Here is a 27,002-nt window from a genome sequence, read left to right as displayed (position 1 = left end):
CCCTGCCATCGCCCCACGATCACCCCCACAAAGGGAGGTCCAGGCTACCCAGCCAGTCTCGCTGCGGCAGGTGGGCGGGGCCTCCCTCTGTGTGGCAATCCATCGCGGAGCCCTGGCCGGGTGGCCTGGCCCTCCCTCTTTGAGGCGATCGATATTTTCATGTAGATTTTACTAATTTTCTTTCATCTCTGACACTTCTATTATAGAGAAAGGGCAAATAGCAATATTAAAATATTTCCTCTAATTAATTCCCTTTCAATGTGCACCGGGCCACTAGTATGGCTATAAAAAGGAAATCGACACTGGTTGTCTCTGAATTATACTGGATTTGTTCCGAATGTCACTCAGCTGTGAGAGGTTTCCGAGGACGGGCTTCTGGTCATTTCGCTGTGCGCCTGGTTCTTTAATGCTGGGCGAGCGGCGAGTTCCCGGGCTGCCAGAGGAGTTCTGTTCTCTGCACTGACTGAGAGGGGACCAACCCCAGAAGGAGAGAGGACGAAATGGGGTGGGGGGGGAGGGAAGGCCACAGTCAGCAGGGGAGTGCATAAAGGGACCCTGTGTTCACGCCAGCCTTCAGGAAGGTGTTTTAATCTGGTGAACCAACTAGAACCCCAGTGTTGCGGACGGTGTGACTGGGAACTGGCTGAGACCCTGAGCTCTTGGTTCCAGGAGCTGCCCTACGACGCCCTGCGGTACATGACGGGCGAGTGCAACTACGGCGGCCGGGTGACGGACGACTGGGACCGCCGCACGCTGCGCAGCATCCTCAACAAGTTCTTCTGCACCCAGCTGGTGGAGGACCCGGGCTACAAGTTCGACTCGAGCGGCATCTACTTTGCCCCCCCGCCCGGTGAGGTACGTGTGACCTTCTGGGGGCTCCGGGCGGTAGACGTGGAGGTGCTCTGCTAGGGGAAAGGATGGTCCCAGAAGTCTTGTTTCCTGTTAAACCTTGTGTGAGCTCCCTTCGGTGTCATCAGGACAAAGCACACCCTGGCATAGACACCGTGGTCTCCTGGGGCTGTGGTGGGAGGGGAGCAGAAATGTCCCTAAGCCAAGAACGGCTTCCTCGGTGATCTGAGGCTCTGTCAGCGTGAAGTCGGTCCTTTGGGTAAAAAGCCATTGTCCCCAGTTGAAAAGGGAACACACACACGAGGGGGTGAAAGTAATATGAACAATAAGAGTGAACACTCATGTCACGCTTAATTATGTACAAAGCGGTTGCAGGTCATGCCTGACACTGGGAGTACTAGTCTATCCCTTTTCCAAGTGGAAAAGCAAGTTCGCTCAAATCGAATGACTCGCCCAGCGCCGCCCAAGGAGAGAGCGGCCGGCACAGAACCACCTGCCGCGCCAGGCCAAGGCCCCCTTTGGCTGTTTTGTGCCAGTCCTGTCTGGTGGGAGACCTGGCATCTGCCTTCAGATCACCACACAGTACATTTCCAGGGCAGTCAGATTGGTTCTCATTTCATTCCCGGGAGTCAGAAGGGCACCTATTGAAAGTTAAACGCATGGCCACGCCCAACACAGACCTGTCCCATAGCCCCCCAACCCTGGCCTGTCGTCCACCGGGATTAATGCCAGCTGAGCTCAAGTATCCATGGGATGAAGAGAAAACCCCATCCCAGAGCCTCTGTCATTGGTTGGGTGGAGCAAGGCACCTGGGGAATCATGGGTAATAAGCTCTCCAGCAGTGGGTGGCAAAGGACCCAAAGCATAGGGCCTTCCCGCCCATATTGAAAACCATCAATGAACAACCCCCCCAATCAACATGTATGCGTTTGTATATGATTAGATGAGCATCCGGAAATAGATGGGATGTTGGTAGAGGGCCAAGTAAATAAATATAAAATGAGAGTGCACCTGCATAAAAAGATGTACAACGTTAATGATGGCCGTTATCTCAGCACAATACATTTTCGGATTATTCTTACTTTTCTGAATTATGTGGATTTATCACAATAAGAGTCCAGAGAAAAAGTCAGAGTAGAGCCTAAATAAATTTATTGTGATCACAATAAAGTAAGAACAGTCATCAGCAAAATGCGGCATAGAAAGCTTTCTCTGGGAGAAATTTCTAAATGAAGCGGCCAGGCCATTCCTCTCCCTGTTTTAAAATTCATTCCGAACGAGTGATACCGTTTCTTTTTTTCTCTCTAAATGTGTTCATATCTTCTTTTAAACAAACAAACAAACAAAACCCAAAAAACTTTGGCTGAGGTGGCAAGAAAAGGAAGGCATTCCGTGTCCGGTGTCGCAGGCTCATCCACTCAATAGTCGGGGTGTGGAAAAGCATCTCTTTTCCGTGGGAAAGTTCTACAGGAAATTGATTGCTAACCTCCCGACTCCCTGTTACTCATCTCTGCAGCACAAGAGCTACATCGAATACACGCAGACCCTGCCGCTGACCCCCGCCCCGGAAATCTTTGGGATGAATGCCAACGCAGACATCACCAAAGACCAGTCCGAGACGCAGCTGCTCTTCGATAACATTCTTCTCACACAGGTGTGCGGCCTCACAGCGCGGGGTCCTGGGGCTGGAACGTGTGAGCTCAGTACGGGCCGCACACACACTTCTGTCTGTGACGGGTGTGCGACCTCACAGCGCTGGGTCCTGGGGCTGGAGTGTGTGAGCACAGTACAGGGCCGCACACACACGTCTGTCTGTGACGGGTGTGCGGCCTCACAGCGCTGGGTCCTGGGGCTGGAGTGTATGAGCACAGTACGGGCCCACACACACAATTCTGTCTGTGACGGTGGATAACCACGTTAAGGAAAAGAAAAATACGTATTCATGCCTTTAGTATGGATTTAAGCAAAGTACATGGATGTATGGGGTGTTTTTCATCCATCTGTTGACCTGGAGAGAATCTTTGAGTACATTCTGCTGCTAGGAGGTCTTGGAGTGACATTCTTTGAGTCCCTCTGAGCATTCTTTGATAGCATTCTGCTGCTAGAATTCCATTTCCCCTTTCGTGCATAAACCGTGCCTAAATGTATGACATAGATGGCCCGCCTCCCGCCATCACTCTTCCGCTGAGAGGGGCCGTGCTGCTCTCGGTGCCTCCTGCTTCCAGGGGAGAACCGTCGCCCTGTGTTTGGCGACCAGTAGGCGCAGAGTTTTAGCAAACACATGGCGCCTGGGGCTTTCTCAGCCCATCTCCTCTCGCTGGGCTTTAACACCCGCCACCGACGTCAATGCTTTTCCTCCCTCCCCACAGCACCTGCTCCACCCACCGGGTGGCCCAGCGGGTAGCTGAGTCCCCTCCCCCAGGCCCTCTGGGCCTCTGCACACTGTGGTGTCCTCCTCCCTCCTCCCTATCTACTGTCATCTCCCGACACGCCACGCCATGCCTGTGACCATCACTCAGTCCACCTTGTGTGGAGGAGGATCGGAGGTGATGCATCGGCCGGGCAGCACCCCTGACAGCCCCCCGAGTTCCCCACCCGGCATTCTCCTCCCTCGATGAGGACCTCTGAGTCACAGCGTGGGTTCTCTCAGTCTCGTTCGGCAGAAGCTGGCGCCAAATCCTCCGAGGAAGTGCTGAATGAGGTCGCGGGCGACATTTTGGGGAAACTGCCCAACAACTTTGACCTGGAGGCTGCGATGAGGAGGTACCCCACCACCTACACTCAGAGCATGAACACTGTGCTCGTCCAGGAGATGGGCCGCTTCAACAAGCTGCTGCAGACCATCCGGGAGTCGTGCATTAACATTCAGAAGGCCATCAAGGTGAGGGGAGGGCCCAAAGGAAAGGCAAGCCCCAAATCAAATTTCTGGACTTCCTCCCTAAACTCCTCCTCTAACGGTTGTCTTCATATCAAACATGCCAGGTTCGCCCTGGCTGGTTTGGCTCAGTGGAAAGAGTGCTGGCCTGTGGACTGAAGGGTCCCGGGTTCAATTCCGGTCACTGGGCGGGCTTGATCCCCAGTGTGGGGTGTATAGGAGGCAGCCCATCAATAATTCTCTCTCATTATTGATGTTTCTCTCTCTCTCTCCCTCTCCTTTCCTTTCTGAAATCAATGCAAATATACACATATAATACAAGCATAATATGCTAATTAGTCTGGACGTCCTTCCGGACGACCTTGTGGTCGAAGCTGTGGCTGCAAAGGAAGCCCGGGTCCTGGGTGCCAGAGGGAAGCCGGTGCCAGCAGCCAGGGGGAAGGAAGGCCTATTCTTGCACGAATTTCGTGCATCGGGCCTCTAGTACACATATAAAAAAGAAGAAGAAAGAAAAGAGACGTGCAGCCAGCTGGCTGTAGCGTGATCTCCCGGCTGCCTGCAGGGTATCAGGCTGGGCTGCTTGGCTAAGCTGCACTCAGTGTCATGTGCTTCTCCTTGACCTGGTCCTTCCCGTTTCCTTCCGCCGCTAGCACCTGGGAGCCCACAGGGAAAGGAGGCCCCCGGGATCTCAGCGCCCAGCAAACACGCATCCCCTGCTTTCCGATCTCAGTGGGGCCCCCATGACTCGCTGAGCCGTGACCCCGCTCCAGGGACCTCTTCACCTCCTTCCCAGGTCTCACTTGAGCGCGGTGATGCGCAGGTTTGTGGGAGGAGCCCTAGGAGTCTGTTTCTTAAATCAGGTTTCAACCATCTCTCTCCTCTGGCCCCCCTCCTCTCCTCGCGGCGCCCAGGGCCAGCGCCCTGAGTGTTTGGGGCGTTCCGCCATGGGTACCTCGCTGACCCGTAGCTTTGCCCTCTGCCAGCTGAGGCCGGGTTTCTCCTGACCACGAAGCCGATTGCCAAGGGCTCCCATGCACGCCAGCATCATGGTGGTGGACACCTGAAGCAAATGCCGCGTGTCCACTGCACCTCAATGAAAGTGTTTCCATTAAAATCCGACCAGGTGAACATTTCCCATATTTTTCTGAGGAATAGTTCAAAGACTCCAGGACTTACTTGTGAGCAAAAGAACATATCTTTCCTCTCTTTGTTTGCTGTGTGACTCGACCTTCACTCATCACAGTTGTACACAGAGGATGATTGTGAAGAAGGGCCATGATCAGGCTAACCAGGGGTTAACTGTGCTCCAGGGGCTGCTGGTGATGTCCACGGACCTCGAAGAGGTGGTCAGCAGCATCCTGAACGTCAAGATCCCAGGGATGTGGATGGCCAAGTCCTACCCGAGCCTCAAGCCCCTCGGCAGCTACGTGAACGACTTCCTCACCAGGCTGAGGTTCCTGCAGGTGAGGCCATGGAGACGCACACCTGCTCCGCTCCCTCCGGTCCCCTTCTTGCTCTGCGATGCGGCTGGCGCTCTGGTTTTCCTGGGCGTTGCAAGCACAGCTGACCCGGGCTCGCTCTCGCATGTGGTCAGCTGCTCCCCGAGCGGCCTCGCTCCTCGCCGTGGCAGGAGACTGTCTGAAAGCTGGTTTAGGAGCAGGTGTGCATGTTCAGTGAGGCGGATGTCGGAGTCAAAGACAGGTGAAGAGAGAAAGCAGCCGGTTGTGTTGATTTTTCCTTCCCTATTTAGCATCAAATTAGGTCCCTAGAGCAGAGCATCTGAGACAGCCGGCCAGGCAGAGCGAGCCATGCGGCCTCCCTGCCCAGCACCCACCGGGCACCCTGTCCCTGGATGGCGGGCCCCCCCGCACAGTGACAGCCCCAGCGGCTCGCTGTCCGCCACGTGCCGGGCGGGCTGTCCTCCTAACCACCTGGCAGTCGCGGTGCTGCCCCATGTTCGTATTTACAGTGACACTCACGCGCAGCATGAATGAGCGTCCTAGCTCCCGTACGTGATGCGTAAGAGACTGCCTGTCCGCAGGGGTAGGCGACTACCCTTCCCGAACACAGGCGGCCGCGTGCTGGCGCCGAGACGGGGAAGGGAGGCTGTTCTGGAGAGATGAGGGCCCTGCCTCGGACTCTCACAGGGAGAGATGCCTCTGTAATTCCGCATTTAGTTACAGTCACCGTGCATCTCGCTTCTTGCACTGCAGGCCAGACTATCCGGTGTCTTAATTTGTGAAGACGCCAAGCTCTCCCTCCCTGTTTCTGCTGGGAACGCCTGTCTGACAGTGTTCCTGCCGGCTGGATTTCCTTGTGTTTTGGTAAAGGAGGTGGGAAAACTCCCAAAGGAATGGTGTGCTGGCTCCCATGACCAGAGAGAGAGAAAAGGCGGAAAGACATGACCGCCGGCCCAGCTGGGTAGGCATGACCTCTGCTGCTCCGCTGGGTGACGCGATGCCCGTGCAGCGCGTGTGCTGTGTTCACTGCTGCGCGGAGCGCCTCGGAAGGAGCCACTGGCCCAGCGATGGCGAACCTTCTGAGCTCGGCGTGCCAGCGTTTTGAAAAACCCTAACTTAACTCTGGTGCCGTGTCACATAGAGAAATTTTTTGATCTTTGCAACCAGAGTAAAACAAAGACTTCTATTTTTGATATTTATTTTATATATTTAAACGCCATTTAACAAAGAAAAATCAACCAAAAAAATGAGCTCGCATGTCAGAGGTCTCACAGGTTCGCCATCACTGCACTCGGTAGTGATACAACGGACACTGACATCTGCATCCCGCACGTGGTGGTACCCGAGCTGGTCCGGTGGGTGTAAAACGGAAGCCAGCACAAAACACAGAAGCTGCTACTTACTTTTAAAACCTTCAGAGAACGGCTTTATATCCCTCGGGTATTAGTTTACCTAAAAGATAACGGAGGGAGCGCCCAGGGGCAGTTTGAACGTGGCCGGGCCCTGTGCTTTGACCCCTAGCAATGGTACGAGGTGGGCCCGCCCCCGTCCTTCTGGCTCTCCGGCTTCTTCTTCACACAAGCCTTCCTGACGGGCGCCCAGCAGAACTTCGCCCGGAAGTACACCATCCCCATCGACCTCCTCGGGTTTGACTACGAAGTGCTGGAGGACAAAGACTACAAGGTCCCTCCGGAAGACGGTAAGTGCGGTGGCGGCGCGAGCTGGCTTCTCTCCAGGCCCCGCGGTTAAACCTTTTAATCATCACGCATGTAATGAAGTGACTGAGAAAAACCATTATGGGGGGAGAGAGACTGTGATAAAGCAAATGGAGATACAAGGAACCCGAATAGAGTGTACGTCCTGTGTGCTGTTTTATCCTTGCAAAATGCCCTAAGTTTGAGATTATTTCCAAGAAAACGTAGGGAGAAAGTAATCAGCAAATCCGTCACCCACGCGTCCGAGGCAGCTCCACCTCCTTCCTCGCTGGCTCGCTCTGTTAGACACGGGCAGGTCAACAGTGGACGCTGTAGACAGGATCTTGACCCGCAACCAAGCTATACCCCATGGGAGCCGCTAGCAAACGGGTATGTGATCACACAGCGGGGGACAGTCACGCGCTGTGCCCAGTGATTTTACTGTACATCGACTGTCACGAATCGCAAGGGAGTTTGTAACACTGTGACGCAGTCCTACTAGCACTTCCTGGGAAGTTGCTTTCCCCCTCACAAAACAAACGCCGTGCCTTGCTCGTCCTTCCCTCTGCTCCCACTTCGCACCTCACCCCTCACTGAAAGAATAAGAGGCCGAGAGAAGAGAGCTTTTGGCAGCACCACCTCTATTACTCTGTCCACATCTGCACCCTCTGATAGTCCAGATCCCATGGGTGGTCCAGGGTGTATTTTTCCCTCCTTTCAAGGGTTTTTGCTCCTCCAATTGTGCCCTCTTTTTCTAAAATCAATAGCATCCTTCTCACTACTGGGTAATTCCTATCAGCATGCAGCGTGCTCTAGAATCTCTCTTCTTAAAAGACAGAAAGCCCAGCCAGTGTGGCATCAACCTGTGCACCAGGAAGTCACGGTTGATTCCCCATCAGGGCACATGCCCAGGTTGCAGCCTCGATCCCCAGTGTGAGGCGTGCAGGAGGCAGCTGATCAATGATTCTCTCTCCTCATTGATGTTTCTATCTCTCTCTCCCTCTCCCTTCCACACTGAGATCAATAAAAATATTTTTAAAAATCAACAAAGAATTACAGTTATTTTAATACTCACATGCCCTTCGCTATGGTCCCATGTCTCTGCTCCCCTTTATAGCAAATTTGTCAAAAGAACTATCTTTTCATGCCATCTCCAGATTCTCAATTCTTATTTCCTGTTTACCTTTCAGCCTCTCCAATCATCTGATGCTATTCTTTTCAGAGTTACTAATGACTTCCATGTTGACAAATCCATGAATGCTCTTCTGTTTTCATCTAAACTTCGTAGCAATTTTTACTAATTGACAACTTCCTCTTTCTGGAGGCATCCATCTCCCTTTGCCTCCAAGACATCACCTCTCCTGACTTTCCTTTTCTCTCTGGACACGTTCATGCTCTTGGCTAGCTTATCCTTCTCTCAATGATGAGAGGGAATCATTGATCGGCTGCCTCCTGCAGGCCCCACACTGGGGTGGAGCCCACAACCCCGGCCTGGGACCTGATGGGGAATCGAACCGTGACCTCCTGGTTCATACTCAACCCCTGAGACCCTGGCTGGCCGGAGTGGGTTTTATATGCTACTTCACACAGGCTGGCACCCAATTGGCTGATTTGACTCTAACAACTCCAGGAGGCAGACAAAGCAGGCATCATTGTCTTACAAATGCCCCCAGCTCTTTTCCAGATGACAAAACTGGTCTGAAGTTGAAGGAATTGCCCCAGGTCACCAGCACCTCAGGAACAAAAGCCCAGGCATGAGCTCCGCAGTGCTTGGCTGTGGTCCTGTTGGTGTTGCCACTCACGTCTGCAGTGCAGCCCCTTCCTGCAGGGCAGGAGGCTCCACACTAATGGGGGGAGAGAGAGAGAGAGAGAGAGAGAGAGAGAGAGAGAGAGAGAGAGAGGCGGCCACGGGGTTCCCCAGAGTCCGAACGTGCACTCGTCAGCTGCGAGTGGGCCGCGTTCTGTTCTGGGGCGCTCATCCTCTGTCCTTGGCATGAGATCGGCTCTAAAAGGGACGAGAAAGTGAACTCTCCGGATGCGAGGGATCTGCGGAGGGCATGGGTGCGCATACCCTGAAGCCACTGGGTCCCGACGACAGCACTGAGTAACCTGCAGATTTCCTGGCCGCTGACACGGGTCCATTCAATATACAAATCTGATTGTGTTCACACAGGTAAATTTAAACTGCTTTGCTCTGTTGTCTCCCATGTTTAATTATACCATGGAATTAACTGCCTAGGAAAATTGTAGATATTCTCAAAATACGGACGTGAAAGCCAAGCACTGAGAATGTTGCATTTTGTGTTAGCACGAGCTTTGGCTGCTGACCTGGGACAACCTGCATAGTCTTCATGGTAGGAATTTCAGATTCAGAACTCTGTCTGCATATTTAAAGTGTTGTATTAACACCTGCTTCTTTTATATTTAGGTGTCTTAATTTATGGATTATTTTTGGATGGAGCTTCCTGGAATAGAAAGATAAAGAAACTTGCAGAATCACATCCCAAAATTCTTTATGATATAGTGCCTGTGGTTAGTATTTTCCAAGGGTATATACGTGGGGGGGTATTTTATACACACGTGCACGCACACACACAGTCAACTCATTTTCAGGATAATCATGTTTCATAAAGTTTTTTTTAATTGAATTTTAGAGAGGAAGGGAGGGAGAGAAACATTGATTGGCTACCTCCCACATGCGCCCCAACTGGGGATCAAACCTGAAACCCGGGCATGTGGTCTGACCAGGAATCGAACTAGTGACCCTTTGGTGTTGCTGCCAACATTGAATTAGTGGACACTGAACCACTGCTCCCAGGAGAAATGCTAACTGATCAATACATAACCTTGTTTTATTTGTGTTTCTGTCTAAAGGCACTTTCTAGCCTATATAATAAAGAGGTAATATGCAAATTGACCATCACTCCAACACACAAGATGGCCACCCCCATGTGGTCAAAGATGGCCATCACAGATGGCCAGCAGGGGAGGGCAGTTGGGGGGGACCAGGACTGCAGGGGAGGGCTGTTGGGAGGGACAAGGCCTTCAGGGGAGGGCAGTTGGGGGCAACCAGGCCTGCAGGGTAGAGCAGTTAGGGGTGACCAGGCCAGCAGGGGAGAGCAGTTAGGGGTGACCAGGCCAGCAGGGGAGAGCAGTTGGGAAGGACAAGGCCTGCAGGGGAGGGCAGTTGGGGGGGACAAGGCATTCTGGGGAGGGCAGTTGGGGGTAATTGGGCCAGCAGGGGAGCAGTTAGCCATCAATCAGGCTGGCAGGGGAGTGGTTAGGGGGTGATCAGACTGGCAAGCAGAAGCAGTTAGGGGCAATCAGGCAGGCAGGCAGGTGAGCGGTTGGGAGCCAGCAGTCCTGGATTGCGAGAGGGATGTCCAACTGCAATCGGGGATCGGGCCTAAATGGGCAGTCGGACATTCCTTGAGGTGACCCAGATTGGAGAGGTTGCAGGCTGGGCTGAGAGATCTCCCCCCCCCCCACCCGCACGAATTTTGTGCACCGGGCCTCTAGTCCTATCTAATAATAGACAAACATGGTAATTAACCATACCTCGCTACGCTTCCCATTGGCTAATCAGGGCAATATGCAAATTAACTGCCAACAAAGATGGCGGCCGGCAGCCAGGCAGCTGAAGCGAACAGGAGGCTGGCTTGCTCCAGTGATGGAGGAAGCCAAGGTTCCCCTCCTGCCGCGGCCCGGCTCTGAGCTTCACTCTAAGCAACAATGTTGCAATTATAGAAGCTAAACAAACCCCAGATACCTGCTTTCAGCCAGCCGGCCTCAGAGCTGGAGCCGCAACAAAGTTTCAATTACAGAAGGTAAATAAATCCCAGAATAAAAAAGAAAAAAGAAAAAAAGGACAGACTGGGAGCTTCAGTTGCAGGCTTGGCCCGCCTGAAAACAGCCCTCAGCCTCTCATCCAGGCTGGCCAGGCATCCCAGTGGGGACCCCCACCCTGAAGGGAGAGTGGACAGCCTGAAAACAGCCATCAGCCCCTCATCCAGGCTGGCCAGGCACCCCAGTGGGGACCCCCACCCTAAAGGGGGTATGGGCAGCCTGAAAACAGCCATCAGCCCCTCACCCAGGCTGGCCAGGCACCCCAGCAGGACCCCCACCCTGATCTGGGACACCATTCAGGGCAAACCAGCTGGCCCCCACCCATGCACCAGGCCTCTATCCTATATAGTAAAAGGGTAATATGTAAACTGACCCTAACAGCAGAAGGACTGGGAATGACTGGTCACTATGACACACACTGACTACAAGGGGGTAGATGCTCAATGCAGGAGCTTCCCCCTGGTGGTTAGTGCACTCTCACAGGGGGGATCTCTGCTCAGCCACAAGCCAGGCTGATGGCTGCCAGTACAGCGGTGGTGGTGAGAGCCTCCCCTACCTCCTCAGCAGCACAAAGGATGTCCGACTGCAGCTTAGGTCTGCTCCCCGCTGGCAAGTGGACATCCCCTGATGGCTGCCGGCCTGCCAGAGGGATGTCTGATTGCCAGCTTAGGCCCAATCCCCTGGGGAGCAGGCCTCAGCCAGCAGATGGTCATCCCCCGAGGGGTCCCAGACTGTGAGAGGACACAGACCGGGCTGAGGGACCTTCCCCCCCCCACTCCCCTGAGTGCACAAATTTTTGTGCACCGGGCCTCTAGTATCTATATAAAAGCCTAATATGCAAATTGTCCCCTCAGGAGACTGGGAGTTCGGTCACTCGCTATGACATGTGCCCACCACCAGGGGGCGGTGCTGAATGAAGGGAGGCTCCAGCCTGCAGCTGGCAGCCAGCAGCCAGCAGCCAGCAGTCAGGGAAGGACAGCCCCGGCCAGCAGCAGGAAGGCCCTGATCAGCCCTGGTCACCAGCCAGGCTTAGGGATCCTGCCTGTGTAGGAATTACATGCACCGGGCCTCTAGTATTTGATAATATTGTAGACCCATGACCACTGAACTCACAAACACGAGTGCTGTAGCTTGTGCCTGAACGGAGCTGACAGGACTTTTCCCATAAGGCACGCCACAGCCACAGCCTGTGTGCACATAGGAACACCAGACAGCCCTGCAGAGTGACACTTGGGGGTCCTTTTAAACAGAAAAATCGCCACTAACAACTACAAAGATCCACAAAAATGTCTAAAGCTGGTCATTAAGTAAACCATCGAAAGGATACGTGGTTATGAGAGATGAAACAAAAGTCAGACAGAGACACCGTGGGCCGAGCCAGTTCCAGAATGAGACCTGAACTGGCAGTCACAAGGGCAGGTGTGCAGTGTCAGGAGTTGATTGGTATCGGATTTTTCCTTCTTTCACGTGGAAACGCTTAAGTCAGTGGTTCTCAACCTGTGGGTCGCGACCCCTTTGGGGGTCGAACGACCCTTTCACAGGGGTCGCCTAAGACCATCGGAAAACACATATATAATTACATATTGTTTTTGTGGTTAATCACTATGCTTTCATTCTGTTCAAATTGTAACAATGAAAATACATCCTGCAGATCAGATATTTACACGACGATTCATAACAGGAACAAAATTACAGTGATGAAGTAGCAACGGAAATAATTTTATGGTTGGGGGTCAGCACAACATGTATTAAAGGGTCTCGGCATTAGGAAGGTTGAGAACGACTGGCTTAAGTAGTTGCAGTTGGCTGGAAGGTGCTCGCCTGGGGCCCCACATTGCTGGCTGCTCTGCGCCTGTGTGCACAGGGCCAGGAAGAGGCAGGTGCTGATGTCAGGATGACGAACACATGTTCGTGCTCGGCGAGCGTGCAAGGACAGAACCCAGGAGTGGTGAGGATCAACTGCATGTATGGATCTACATACGCACGCACATGTCTTATTGTGTAATTTTTTTCTTATATAACCCTGACCTAGAAATGTGAAATTTACAGATTAAAAGATTACTATCTGAAACGCACCCACGTAAAGTATGTTTTCTAGGCACCCATTCAGCACGGACAGACTAAACCATGTAAATACTGAGTTACCATCTGTCACTGCATCAGGGAAAATGGCTAGACTTTCACACAACTGGAGGGCCTGAGATGGCGCTAAAACAGAGGCTGTGGATTCGCAGGAATTGCTCCTGGGAAACTGGGACCAGCCCAGACAGGCAGCAACCCTTCCTGCAGCTGACAAGTGGAGAGGGACCAGCTGGCAGCCAGCAGCAGGAGACCTGCCACACACACGAGGGCACTGTGGGCAGAGCCAGTTCCAGAGGGAGACCGAGCTGAACGTCGCAGGGCAGGTGTGCAGTGTCAGGAGCTGATTGGTGTCGGATTTTTTACCCTTTCACACGGAAACGCTGAAGTTCAGTGGGGCTTTGACTTACGACCCGACTAACGAGTTTTTTGAGATACCAGCTGTCTCTCGGCTGATTTTTTGCATTGAGCTGACAGAGTAATTTGAGTTAACGAGCTCCTTAACGAGCTCGGTCTCCGAACGAATTAAACCCGTAAGTCAAGGCCCCGCTGTAGTTTCAGTGACTAGGTCACAGCAATGGCGAACCTTTTGAGCTCGGCGTGTCAGCATTTTGAAAAACCCTTAACTCTGGTGCCGTGTCACATATAGAAATTTTTTGATCTTTGCAACCATAGTAAAACAAAGACTTCTATTTTTGATATTTATTTTATATATTTAAATGCCATTTAACAAAGAAAAATCAAACAAAAAAATGAGTTCGCGTGTCACCTCTGACACGCGTGTCATAGGTTCGCCATCACTGGACTAGGAGAAGGAATTTCTAAGTGGGTGATTCTCCCAAATAGGAAGTTTCTGAGTGAGACAAATTCTCATTAAGAAAATCCACTCTTGCCCTGGCTGGTTTGGCTGAGTGGATAGAGCGTCGGCCCGTGGACCGAAGAGTCCCGGGTTCGATTCCTGTCAAGGGCACGTACTTTGGTTGCAGGCTCCTCCCCGGCCCGGGCCCTGGTCTGGGTGCATGCAGAAGGCAACCAATTGATTTGTTTCTCTCACATTGATGTTTCTCTCTGTCTTTCCCACTCTCCTTAAAAGATCAATGGGAAAATATCCTCAGGGGAGGATTAACAACAACAAAAAAAAACACAAAAAAAGAAAATCCACTCTTGGTTGAAATGAAACACATCCAACTGGAGTGCCGTAAGTCCTTATACTTAACGGGGTCTGAAACACTGTTCTGTGAGTCTCCCTCGTAAGAATCTGGGTTCCAGTTACGTGGGGGAAAGACTAGCATCCTGATTAGCTCCTTCCTACAACTTGTATTTTGACCCCAGGAACCTGAGAACTCGGGATAACGGGGTCATGCCTTATCCCCTCAGAGGATGGCTGCTATTACTCCCACAGAGAAATGAATTCAAATAAATTCTAAAACCTTCAACTTTATGATCAGTTGGCTCTGTATCCCCATTCAGGGGTCAACTTGCCCCCGGTCCTGCTTTTGAGGTTGGTGAGGTTCAACAACGCTCACATTCTAGGAACTTGGCTGGCTCTCAGGGTAACGTGGGTGTGTTCCATCTGCATGATATACATGCTAGTGACTTTAAAACACCCACCTGCGCCCTGCGGTTCAGTGGGTGGGAGCGCCGTCCTGGGCACCACAGGGTTCTGGGTTCGATTCCCTGCCAGGCCACATGCCCAGGTTGGGAGGTTGATCCCTGGTCAGGGTGCATGAGGGAGGCAACCGATTGGTGTTTCTCTCTCTAAAATCAATTTAAAAAACAACACACCAAAAAACATGTCCTCATGTGAGGATTAAAAATAATAAAGATAATTACCTAAAATGGGGAAGTGACCTGGTTCCACCGTCGCTGATAAGAATCCCCCCCGAATATCTTGGGATTGGCCTTCATTGATAAGGCAGCAGGACTCTGAGTCCGGACTTGTGTGGAAGCACCAAGTCCTCCCCAGGTAAGTACGGTGGAGAGGTGAGGCACAGTGAGCGTGCTTTTCGACAGACAGCGGAGGTGAAAATGACTACGGATTTTTTCTCACGTAGGTTCTGAACTGGTTCTGAATAGTTCTGGGGGCTCTAAGGCAATGCTGGACCCTGGCAGCGCTGCCAACGAAACTATTTGGGCCACAGAAGTTTGCAGACATAGCTAACTCCCCTCTGACAATACTGTGCATCTGTTCAAATCCAACGGCCGTGACTCAGGTGTCCGCCCTTCCTTCCAGATGTGGCTGAAGCCCTGTCGGAGGACAGACATCCCCAAACGGCCCAGCTACGTGGCACCGCTGTACAAGACCAGCGAGCGGAGGGGGACGCTGTCCACCACCGGCCACTCCACCAACTTCGTCATCGCCATGACGCTGCCCTCCGACCACCCGAAGGAGCACTGGATCGGGCGGGGCGTGGCCCTGCTGTGCCAGCTCAACGCCTAGCTGGAGACGCCCGGCCCTGCCCCTCTCCTTGCATGATCGAGTAGAAGTATATTTTCCTTTTTACACAATCTAGTTAGTGTCAATCTGTCTAAAGTTACACTTAATTATAAGCTTGTTAATGTGCAAATGCAGACTTTGTTTACGATGATTCATCTTGGGCGTAAGGAAATGTCCTCGAATAAAGATTAGACTAAAGACAGCATGCTGGCATTTTGCTCTTTTTTAATGTCTTTATTTTGGGAGTTCCACAGGCATTAGGAACGTACATAAAATGACACACTACTGTTGACCATGAAAAAAAACAGCATTGGATCATTTCAGCTTTATAAATTTAAAAAAAAAATGATTGTTATAACAACAACAACAACAACAAAAAGTTCAGATATTTTAGCAAGTATCACCTTGCAGGACCATCATCACATTTAAGCCCCTGACTCATGGTTAACGGGAAACTTCACACTGCACTAGTTACTAGAGTTCTTCTAAGCATCATCACAGCTGATGGGATGCAATGCGAGACACACCGGATTTCATACGGATGTCACACGGTGACAGCATCGTACGGGCAACAGCAGTGACCGCCAACAAACGCCTTAGAGCAGACTGGCCACGCTCAATGGAATGTTGGAGCCAAACAGAAATGTAGTGGAATTCAGATTGTCTGTAAGACTTGAAATTGTGCATCAGAATGAAAACTAAACACTGGTGGAACCCTAACAAAATACTAGCAGCCACGGTTCCAGCTCTCCTCAAAGGTTAAAAAGATCTAGCAAATAAAGATAACACCGTGTTTGAGAGAATATAAAACTTCATCGGGCGTTTCAGTCGGGAGCATATGGCAGCTGCTGCTCTCCGTAAACGTTTTTGAGATAAGCAGATCTAACAGTGCTGGAGTGCAGAAGCTGCCTGGGTACAGAAACCCAGCAATGAACTATAAACTTGGCGTGGTTCAGAAAGCAAGGTACTTGAATCACTTGAACTTGGCAGTACTAAGTAAAATATCAGCACCTTTTAGCTCAGTTGCTTGAAGGGCCAAGCAATGAGCTGAGGACTGCCCTAATTCAGTGCCCACTGCTGAAAATAATCCATGTAGAAAACTCCTACTCGCTACCAGAGGCCGGGGAGGCCAGAAGTCCCTGCACACTCAGGCATCCAGGAGGAAACCACCGCTCCTCGCTGGCAGCCGAAAGGAGCCCCGGCAGCTCCGCTGACACCGGGCGCCTGCGCTGCTCTCAGTTTTGGTGTCTGTTGTAACAACAACAGTTCAGGAGGAAAGAAACTGGGGGGAGGAGGAGGACCGAGTGACAGTGCTCTATGGAACGGAAAGAGTTTGGCTCTTCAGTATTTGAACAGTAAGAGTTTCAGAGCCGCTACATGCAGAGCCAAGCAGATGAAAAGAAAGCTGCCTGCCCAGAGTTAAGTCAGCTGAACTGGAATAAATGAGGACCAGGTGGCACAGGGTGGCACCATGCATCTGGCTGTGCTACAGATTATTAGGTCAGCATTCCGAAGACACGGCTCGCACTCTCACAGGTCGACCACACTGCACGGCAGGAGAACAGGCACCTACAAGAGACTGGTCCCTGTCAGGCACCAACAGCACATCTTGGCACAAAACGATCAAGTGACTTCAGCTGAGTTATTTAAATATATCTTCTAAGTCACATGGCACTATGATAGCCACAGTATCCCTGGGGATTACCCTCATAACCGATTTTTGTTTTGTTCCTTTAACACTCCATGTACGGACTATGGACATGGTACATTTGGATTTACTGTCGGCGACAGCATGGTCCCAATGCCATCTGGTAAAGCGATATGTACATTTAGAACTTAAACTTCCCAAATAACTAGTTAGTACTGTTAAAGTAGGCAAACTGAATATTTAGACCATGTTTGGATTCTTCACTTCTCTGAAATTTTCTAGAGGATTACAATTTTAATAATAAAAAACATTTTACCACATGCTCCGACCTCCTAACCCACCCCTCTTCCCCCCAAAAAAACCCCCCAAAATTAAAAAACAAAACAAAAACACCCAAATACCAAGTATAATAATTAATAATACAGAGAACCATTATGAATCTTCCATTAAACTGAAGCTCACACAAACATACAATCACACATTTCAGTAGTTTAGGCTGGGAGTTTAAACACTATGTAAATATATACAAAAATAGTAACTCTAGATTCAAGAATAAGGACTTTTCCCAATGCTAAATCCACACCCTACTGTGGCCTGAGCTCTCCTCTGGGCCCTAGAATCTACGTATGCAATCTGAGTCAGTTGATCCCTGTTACCACATGTATGTATGTAGCTGAATTAAAGGACACTACAAGTCATTTTTAGCACAAAGAAAAGTCTGTTCAAAGTCCATTTAAAATATTTTAAAGTTTAAGTGATTTTTTTTTTTTTGGTTCAATTTCTATTTCTGCATAGCCACAGAAGTTTCTACTAATAAAGAGACTACTTTAGTGTTTTATATGATTATTTTGTGGAAGTCTTAACCCTACACCAACGTTGTTTCATGGAGTCCCATTTTCTCCTTTCTCTATCACAAGCTTTACATACTTTAAAAAGGCCCCTCTGCACAGGGAGAACAGTACAGAGCACCAGTCTCGAGTCAGCTCAAATCTCGGAACGTGTAAGCGGTGCAAGCCAGTGACCTCTCCTGGAGCAACGCACACACAGTACGAGGACAGGTGCCAAGCTGCACGGGAGCCTTCCTGTAATCAACAGTGGTCGCCGGAATGGTCAGAACTGGAAGTCAAACACAATTTTGTCTTCATAGAGGGCGATCACCAGCATGATGGCAAATCCGAACAGCAGCCCCAAGTTCTGCAGCACGAACTGCCCCACGGGGCAAAAGCCATGTTCTTCGTTGTCACCGTCACCATGCAACATTTCCGGCAGCTGAGACAAAACAGATATTTACCAAAAATTCTGTAAATAATCTGCTCAAATATTTTTTTTTTTACATTTTCCTACCTAAGAACACTAATGACTAAAGCATAGCTACAGATAAAACAGTGATTTTATTGAACACAATGCTAATAACTAACGCATTTTCATCAAACTCTGAGTGACTGGCAAGAGGCAGCATGTGTTTCCTGGGGGTGGGGGAGGTGGGGTGGAGGCGGGGAGGGAATGGAAATGCGCAGGAGGATGGAGCGCCTTGAAGGTCCCAGCAAGAACTTCCGCGCTCTTACACAGAATCAGACGGAAACCGCGGGAAAGGATGGACGCACACCAGCGGCATGGTCTAACCCAGGGGTCCTCACACTACGGCCCGCGGGCCACATGCAAATACAAATACTGCATTGTTCCCGTTTTGGTTTTTTACTTCAAAATAAGGTATGTGCAGTGTGCACAGGAATTTGTTCATAGTTTTTTTTTAAACTATAGTCCGGCCCTCCAACGGTCTGAGGGACAGTGAACTGGCCCCCCGTTTAAAAAGTTTGAGGACCCCTGGTCTAACTGTTGAAGGGTCCCTGATAAAGATCACGTAGCTGGTGTGCTGGTAGAGAGTGCTGTGGACGAGGCAGGGGCAAGAGCAGAAAGAACAGCTAAAATGAGAAGGTGATGGTGGCCTGAATGAGAGAGAGCAGTAGAGCAGAGGTGACAGGTGGCAGGTGGCAGGTGGCGCCCTCAGGGCTAAAGCTCACACAAACGTAAATTCCTTGGAATATAATTTTCTGCAGAGGACTGGCTTACCTCAGAGGTACAGTCTTTCTTTCTTGTTTGCCATTTTCTTAAGCATAAAACACCTCCATCCCCATATTACCCAGCCTTCAAAGTAGTATGATAATCCTGTAATTATATCTCTAGATACTACTGATTACTTTGAAGAGTAACTTTGACCTTTGATCAAAAACCTTCAACATCTCAACTGGTTTGCAAAGAAAGAACGTTCCTACTTAAACATCTTTCCCTTACAGATTATTGAGGCTATCACATGTCTTTAAAATGGGTTGTATGTCTTGAAGAATTAGTCTTTCAAACCATATCCAAAGATTTCTCTCACTTTTCGAAGTCGTGTTCTATTTACAGGTTGAGTGGAACAACAGAAACGGAAAACCCCTCACCATGTCCACCAAGGCCACATAGAGGAACATGCCGGCAGTGACGGCGAAGATCCAGAGGGTGATGTTGTTGGCGTACTGCCCCACGGCGGTGCCGATGAACATGCCGATGTAAGCCATCATGGCCGAGAGGAGGTTGTACACAATCGCCTGCTTCACAGTCATGCCTGCTTTCAGGAGGACTGCAAAGTCACCTGCAGGGAAGACAGAATGGGGGAGTTCTAAAACCACAAGAAATTACACACATATTTAGGAAAACATCCATAAAAGACAAATGAAGAATGACCTAAAAAGAGTACCTTTAGTAATGGGAATCTTAATATGAGAATTTATTTTTTACTCATGAAATTAAACCTTTGTAACACGCAAAAACGTGAGTGAATCTCAAAGGCATGATGCTGAAAGACAGTATGACAGATTATATATGAATCTATTTATATGACAGTCTAAAAAAGATAAAACTACAGTGATGGAGAACATTCCATGGCCACCAGGGAGCAGGGGTGAGAAGGGGTGTGACTATACAGGCAGAGCATGAGGGGGTTTGTGTGAATGAATCAAAATTGCAACTATGTTTTTGGTCACATCAACCAAAACAAAATGTTTTTTCTGGTGTGCCACAGTATTTTAGTAGTTAGCTTATGTGTGCCATGAGATGAAAAAGGTTGAAAATCACTGGCTTAGAGAGAGGAGCAAAATTCTGTAAGAAATGTCTTGGAGCTAAAAAGTCAAAATTAATAATTTTACTAACTATAATCAAGTTTTTTTAGTTACTAAATATACAAACATTCATGTAATTGTTGAACACTTAATATATGCAAAGTAATATGTAGAATTCTGGGGCTTGTTTCTCTTAAGAAGGGATCGTACATGACTGAAAATGCATGATCTGTTAATGAAGTTAACAAAGAAATTAGTGCAAGCCATTGTTTTTCCACATTCCAAGAAACTGCTGCAAACCACATACCTGCAACATCACCAGGGGAAATTAAGATAATACACCTAAGAAGATTAGCATCTACCAATGGCTTCAAAATTGCGATTCTCGGGTTTTCCATCTAATGTTATCTCCCCCATCTCTTCACTGATCCTGAGCACGCCATGCTCCCGGTGAGACCTGGAGGCACCTCGGCTTTTCCCTCCTCCTCTCCCCGGTGTGCCATGTCCTCTGGCCTCCCTTTCTCAGCTTCCTGTACAGAAAGAGCTCCACGACTGCGCTCCTCCTGCAGTTCTTTTCCTACTAGTATTTTATAACACAATCAGCAAACAATGCATGCCAACGCTGAAAACAAATGTAGTAAAGGTTTCCTTAAGTTTTTGAATATGTAACTTCATTTACTTGCAATTTATAATTTTTTTCCTAAACTGCTGTAAAATCAGCAAAAATGCCTTGGCAATTTTAGCATTGTTCCTAGGACATTGGTTGGCACTCAAAGGGTTAACTTCTTCCTCTACGAATTTCCTGGCCACATTTTCAATAATTCTCCCACCAACTCTGCTCACAGGATGATTTCACTCAGCAGGGGGTGAGATATCACAAAATGAGACGATAGATGTGTATAATTTTAAGCAAAAGTTATACAATAAGAAAATGATGACACTCTACTTTGCCATCAGCCACTCTTTATGCTTTGACACTTATGACATTTGGATGCATTAAACACTGAAGCAGCCTGAGACTGATGAAGCGAGGCAGAAGTTTAAAGGTCCTATTACCTAACTCATGTGGCAGCTCGTGACAGAAGACAGCGATGGACGTGCTGATTCCTCCCGTCAGCCCAGCGCTGAAAGCCGCTCCTGCGGGGAGGGAGGGAAGCAGTAAGTGACGCTGATGGATCTTCGGCTTTGCCTTTCTCTTTAATGACAAGTGCAGTCTCTCTGGCCTTTCTAAACTAATGTCATAATATATAAGTGACTCATTTATCTTACAAACTCTAGTTTTTGAACAGATAGCGAGGTTCAATAGGTGTTAACCAGAAAAAGAGCTACTTAGTGAAAGAAATATTCCCTATTGAATTAAAGTTTGTGGTTTGTGTGGCCTTTTAACTCCCTAACAGCTTGGCAGTAGTAATGCTGTCAGTATTTCCATCTCTGAGCGGTAGTTGGAAGGTCAATTTTAACTCATATAAGTTCATTTATAGATAAATGGCTAGTATTCTATCCAAAGTTTTCTGGTCTAGAGCACAAATGGGACAAAGAATGATTTGTCTGACGCTCCTGAAGACGGAGACCAGAGGTACAAATGCATCTCATTCTACTAGTAAAATCCAATTCTAGTGAAAGATGTGTTTGCTTCTACTAGTAAAACACTGGCAGCCATTGTGGACTCAATAATATAGTCTCTCCTTTCTCAAAGATACCAAAGTATATTCCTGAATAATTATTTAAGAGTCTGGACCTCAAAGGTCATGTATTAATCCCATTTACTGTCCTCCCAAACGGGCAGCATCAGTTTACATTAGCAAAAATCTAATATAATATATTTGAATCTGGTACAGTGGATTTTTTAACATTATAAAATTTTTCTTCACCTTTTTAGATGTAAAAAAATGAAATCCAAAATTTCAATTAATTTTTTCTCATTCGAGCATGTGTAAATGTAAATGTATTTGAAAATACAATGTTAAGGTAGCTTTTTCAATATGGTAACAATGCCTTGAATAAAATTATTAAAGAAGTATATTATCTCAATAAATTCAATAAAAAATAAATTTAAAAAGTGTGTCCACACATTTAAAATAAAGATGCTGGTATGAATCACACACACACACACAAAGAAGCATATTACGGACATTTGTTTACATATTCAAAGAAAATCCTACTGAAATTTTACCTTTATGTCCTCAACTAAACTCATCAAAAATATTAACATAGCCTTTAGAAAAATTAAGTGACCGAAGTAATGTATAATAGACTCTACATTCTAACTTTTATAATTTATAGTTCGTAAGATGAATAACGACATAGCGGAGGACGTCTTCGAGAACGACGCCCGGGAACCCGGCTCCCTGGAACTCACCAATGGCTAAGCCGTCGCTGAAGTTGTGGATGCCATCCCCCATGATCACCATCCAGGCGATGTTAGCTATTCCCGTGTCCTTCAGGTCCGACCCGGAGTGGCAGGGGCCGTGCGAATGATGAGAATGCTTGTGGTGCCACTGGTGACTGTGTTTCCTCAGCACAGTCTTACTCTCGTCGTGGTGGTTGGGTGTAGCAGCACGGAGCGCGCGCTCATCAATGGTATGGAACCCGTCACTGCGAGAGTGGCCCAGGGTTTTCTCCTCTTCCACACAAAGGAAATTTTTGGGAGGGGATTCTTGTTGGCCTTCTAAATCTGTCAGTTCCGTTTCATTAAGGCGATCTTCAGAAACAACCGAGTCATCCGTTCCTGCATTTATAATGGCAAAGGATATGCTTTATCAACGGTAAATGAATGCATATTTGCTCATTTAAACCCAGACAGAACAGCAGGTAATGAACTTTTCTTAAGTGACTGTCCTTTAAAATTCACTAAATAAATAAATATATAAAAACAAGTAAAACAAATTAAAACATGTGAACACACACAAGACCAAAAGGTGCACCAGGTGATGGAGGAACTGAAAGCAATGGCGGGCACAGTGAGGAGGAGCTGGCAAGGTTGGAGATGCTGGGGACTTAAGGAGTGCATCATGAACAGCTGATGAAAACCAAAAGGTGCAAGTTACTGTAGCGTTTACAGGTAATAAAATAAACTCCTAAGTTTTCAGAGAAAGAACAAACCTTCAAGTTTGTCCACTGTAACCTCTTGCCATGCAAGAAGACAAAGACAGAGTGTAAATCATTTGCATCTCTCAATGCTCCACCTAACTGACAATACCACTCAAATCATCACTCGACTGAAGTTCAGAAATTCATATAAATGACAACATGTTTTGTTTTTTATTTTTTTTCACTTGTAACCTTTTTTAAAGTTTTTTTTATTTTATTTATTTATTTTTTATTGCTTAAAGTATCACAAAGGGTACTACATATGTGTCCTTTTTTTCCCCCCGCCCTTGACAATCCCCCAGCCTCCCCCACCCCGCAGCGTCCCATGTCCACTGGCTATGCTTATATGCAGGCACACAAGTCCCTCGGTTGATCTCCTACCCACCTCCCTCCTGCCCCCCAACCCTCCCCGGCCTTCCCACTGCAGACTGACAATCTGATCGAGGCAGCCCCGCTTCTGTATCCATCATTGTTCATAAGTCTACAATGGTCCCCATTATCCATGAAGGTTTTGTTTTTTAAATTGAGGTTGACCTCTGACCTAGTTTTCAAGTTACTTATGTGACAAATATCCTCATACCTCCCAAATTCTATTTTGGGGCAGAGTCTACAGTGGGGTCTAGGCTGCTTCTTTTCTACAGAAAGTCACTGGTACACTCAGGGGAAACAGGAAGGGGGATTAAAAAGTTTTGGTTTCGCCCTGCTTGGTTTGGCTCAGTGGATAGAGCATCAGCTTGTGGACTGAAGGATCCCGGGTTCGGTTCCGGTCAAGAACACATGCCAGGGTTGTGGTCTCGGTCCCCAGTAGTGGGTGTGCAGGAGGCAGCTAACAAATGGTTCTCTCTCATCACTGATTTTTCTGACTCTCTCTCCCTCTTCTTTCCTCTCTGAAATCAATAAAAATATTTTAAAGAAAGTTTTGGTTTCCCTAAAAATCGTAAGCTACCTATTACATCTACCAGGCAACAGAACAGAAGGATGGGTGCGCAGAGATCTCAAGCACAGAGATCCGTCCGCTTTAAGCACAAAGGCTGATCCTCCTTCCACATGCCGAGGGCACACAGATCTTGCCTTGCCAAGAAGTAACATGATGCTAACCTACCACTCACAAAGCCTTTTTGTTTGTCCATTTCATTGTTTTCCTGTAAAGTACAGTAGGGTTTTTGCCCTGTAATGTAATTAATTTTTCCCACTTCTGGTATAGTGTCTCACCTTAGATTAGGCGTTGTCCTGTTTAAGTTCAAACTGAGATCAAATAAGGCTGAAACAAACCAAAAAACTAAACAAAAGCACAATTAAGACAAACTCACAATTAAAAAAATTTAAATTAGAAACTAAAATTAGGGCAGCCATAAAGACACAAAATATCAAGCAACACACAGTTTAGAAGCGATATTTCAAGTGTGATGTTTTAAAAGTTTCTAGTTAGTCAGAACTATGACCTACCTGCAAGAGGCTTGAGCTGCAGCCAGTCGGCGTCTGGTGTGTTATTTATCTTGTGGTCTGAAAGCTTCCTTCCGATACTCGATTCTTCTGTGTTCTGCTTCATAAACCACTTCTGTTTCCCCTGGGAAAAAATCTGGTATTATCATCAAATCTGCAGCCACAAGTAGCAACAATATTCACTTATTAACATCTATAGGGATAACTGGTGTTAACTTTAGGCATAAATTATATGATAAAGAAGTGAGAAAAAATTTTAGAAGTGAATCAAGGGGTCTAACCAGATGAAAAATCTAGCTGTATTTGTATGCTGGTGTGCTTTTTTTTGAATACTCAAATAAAAGGTTCAAGTTCATCTAATTCAAAGTTAAAAGGATACGCACTACTATATTATTATATGCAACCCAAATGAAATATGTGAAATATATGTAATCTCTCTTGTCTAATAATGTGTGGGAATAGTAAATTCCAAAAACTAATGCTTATTCCTTTGAATTTTATTGTGATTAATGCAATCTCATATTTCCCTACTTGTGACATAATGAAGAGTCAAACCTGAGTTAAAATACCAAATTTGCAATTAACTTCTGAGACTATTAAATTTGTTAAATATAATATTCATCTGTAAAATGAAAATGATAGATTATGAGGATTAAATGAGGTGATGTATTAAAATGACCTTTGCCGAAACCGGTTTGGCTCAGTGGATAGAGCGTCGGCCTGCGGACTGAAAGGTCCCAGGTTCGATTCCGGTCGGGGGCATGTACCTGGGTTGCGGGCACATCCCCGACGGGAGATGTGCAGGAGGCGGCTGATCGATGTTTCTCTCTCATCGATGTTTCTGACTTTCTATCTCTCTCCCTTCCTTTCTGTAAAAAATGAATAAAAAAAAAAAAAAAAAATGACCTTTAAGTAACTGACCCAAGCTTTGTGATAAAGAAAAGTTTCATTTCTCATCTAAACTGTTCTCAATTACTAATAAATTCTAATTATTGTATTTTATTGTTTAGGTTTGAATTGTCCTAACTTATCTCTAAACTAGAGGCCTAGTGCACAAAATTTGTGCACGGGTAGGGTGCCTAGGCTTGGCCGGCGATCAGGGCTGATGGGGGCCTTCTGGCTGCCAGCCAGGGCCTCCCTTAACCAGCTGCTGGCAGGGCCTTCCTTTGTTCCACGCCACCCCATGGTGGTCAGCGCATGTCATAGCGAGCGATCAAACTCCTGAGGGGACACTTTGCATATTAGCCTTTTATATACAGAGATAGCCTCCTTTTCAACGCAGCTACCACGAACAACACTTCCAACCTGAAGTTGTACTTCTAGTCCATGTGAACGTAAGAGACAAATAACAAGTCTGTCAGACAGTTTACAGCTGTAAACGGTCAGTCTCCTAATGCTGCGAGGTAAGCCCGTCCGGGCTAGCAGAGTCTTCAGCGATGGCCCCATCAGTGTCTTCCCTCCTGGCCTCAGCCTTCTCCATCCCGCAGAACGTACAGCAGCACACTCCCTGCCTGAATTCAGGCCGGCCTTTACCGTGTCTTCCCCAGACAGCAGAGGCGAGGCTGGGCGGGGGAGGGGGCTGGTCTGAAAGAGCCTGGCTGCACTCGGTTTGGCGGGGAAGCGGCCACGTGCTCTGGAGAAGCTCGGTCTGGACTCGGCGGGAGGCGGGAGAGGAGACCGAGATGCAGGCACACAGACCAGGAGGGAGGCACTCCTGACCTCACCTGCCCCAGCAGGCAGTGGAGTGTGAATGTAGCAGCGAGTGGCTCTAGCTGACACCAAGTAAAACAAAAACACTGCTCAGCTGGGCCCTGCCCAAATCCCTGTTGCTATAAGCCATTAAGTTTGGGTTGTTCTGCTTCATAGCAATAGGTAACAGAAACAGGAGAAACAGACAATGTTCAAACAATAATAATATCGAGGCATCCTAGAGGAGAGAACAGCAGCCACGAGTCACTACAGAAGAGCAAGGAGGAGCCAGCAACAGTAAAAGCCCAGGAGAGGAAGAGAGAGGGTGAAGGAGAAAAAGCCAACAGCAGCTGTGGCTCTGACTGTCCACTTTCCGAAAAACGTGCCAAATCACCCCTCAAGCTCAGCCGGCCTGAGCCAGCCATCACCCGGTGTTGCTGAACTGATGCTCTGAACGCTCCCTTCCCAAAGCTGACTTTTCTATCAGACGATCAAGTATCTGTTCTACTCGAGTATCACTCATCTCCTTTCTTCCAAAGGCCTGCACAGCAGTGTCTCACCTTAGATTAGGCGTTGTCCTGTTTATCATAAAGGACGTGTACAGACTTACTGCCTAGATTCCTTTCCTGGAAATGCTTGAAAACCTCCTTATTATAGACACAATACTCCTCTGCCAAGAGCACCTTCCGTTTTTTACCTCCCACGATTTTTAAAATATATTTTTATTGATTTCAGAGAGGAAGAGGGAGGGAGAGATGAGAGGGAATCATTGCTTGGCTGCCTCCTGCATGCCC

General features: G+C 48.1%; 2 protein-coding genes across 5 annotated transcripts in view; one reads left to right on the top strand and one right to left on the bottom strand.

Annotated features, from left to right (window-relative positions):
• DNAH7 (dynein axonemal heavy chain 7) overlaps positions 1–15,445 on the top strand; it is a 157,189-nt gene extending 141,744 nt beyond the window's left edge. Inside the window, exons 58-64 of the mRNA XM_059702605.1 lie at positions 670–855; positions 2,366–2,503; positions 3,500–3,730; positions 5,035–5,187; positions 6,706–6,883; positions 9,307–9,410; positions 15,037–15,445. Of these exons, the coding sequence (XP_059558588.1) occupies positions 670–855; positions 2,366–2,503; positions 3,500–3,730; positions 5,035–5,187; positions 6,706–6,883; positions 9,307–9,410; positions 15,037–15,243 (1,197 nt within the window). The 3' untranslated portion in view covers positions 15,244–15,445. The remainder of the gene's footprint in view (positions 1–669; positions 856–2,365; positions 2,504–3,499; positions 3,731–5,034; positions 5,188–6,705; positions 6,884–9,306; positions 9,411–15,036) is intronic.
• Positions 15,446–17,388: 1,943 nt separating this feature from the next.
• SLC39A10 (solute carrier family 39 member 10) overlaps positions 17,389–27,002 on the bottom strand; it is a 45,746-nt gene continuing 36,132 nt past the window's right edge. For all 4 annotated transcript variants that reach the window (XM_059702609.1, XM_059702607.1, XM_059702606.1 and 1 more), the window contains exons 6-10: positions 24,523–24,643; positions 22,346–22,714; positions 21,043–21,123; positions 19,330–19,520; positions 17,389–18,157 (exon numbers count right to left, since the gene is read on the bottom strand). In XM_059702609.1, the coding sequence (XP_059558592.1) occupies positions 17,999–18,157; positions 19,330–19,520; positions 21,043–21,123; positions 22,346–22,714; positions 24,523–24,643 (921 nt within the window). In that variant the 3' untranslated portion in view covers positions 17,389–17,998. The remainder of the gene's footprint in view (positions 18,158–19,329; positions 19,521–21,042; positions 21,124–22,345; positions 22,715–24,522; positions 24,644–27,002) is intronic.

The sequence above is a fragment of the Myotis daubentonii genome, chromosome 7 (assembly GCF_963259705.1).
Source record: "Myotis daubentonii chromosome 7, mMyoDau2.1, whole genome shotgun sequence".
Classification (NCBI taxonomy): domain Eukaryota; kingdom Metazoa; phylum Chordata; class Mammalia; order Chiroptera; family Vespertilionidae; genus Myotis; species Myotis daubentonii.
This window is presented reverse-complemented; position numbering and strand designations above follow the sequence as displayed.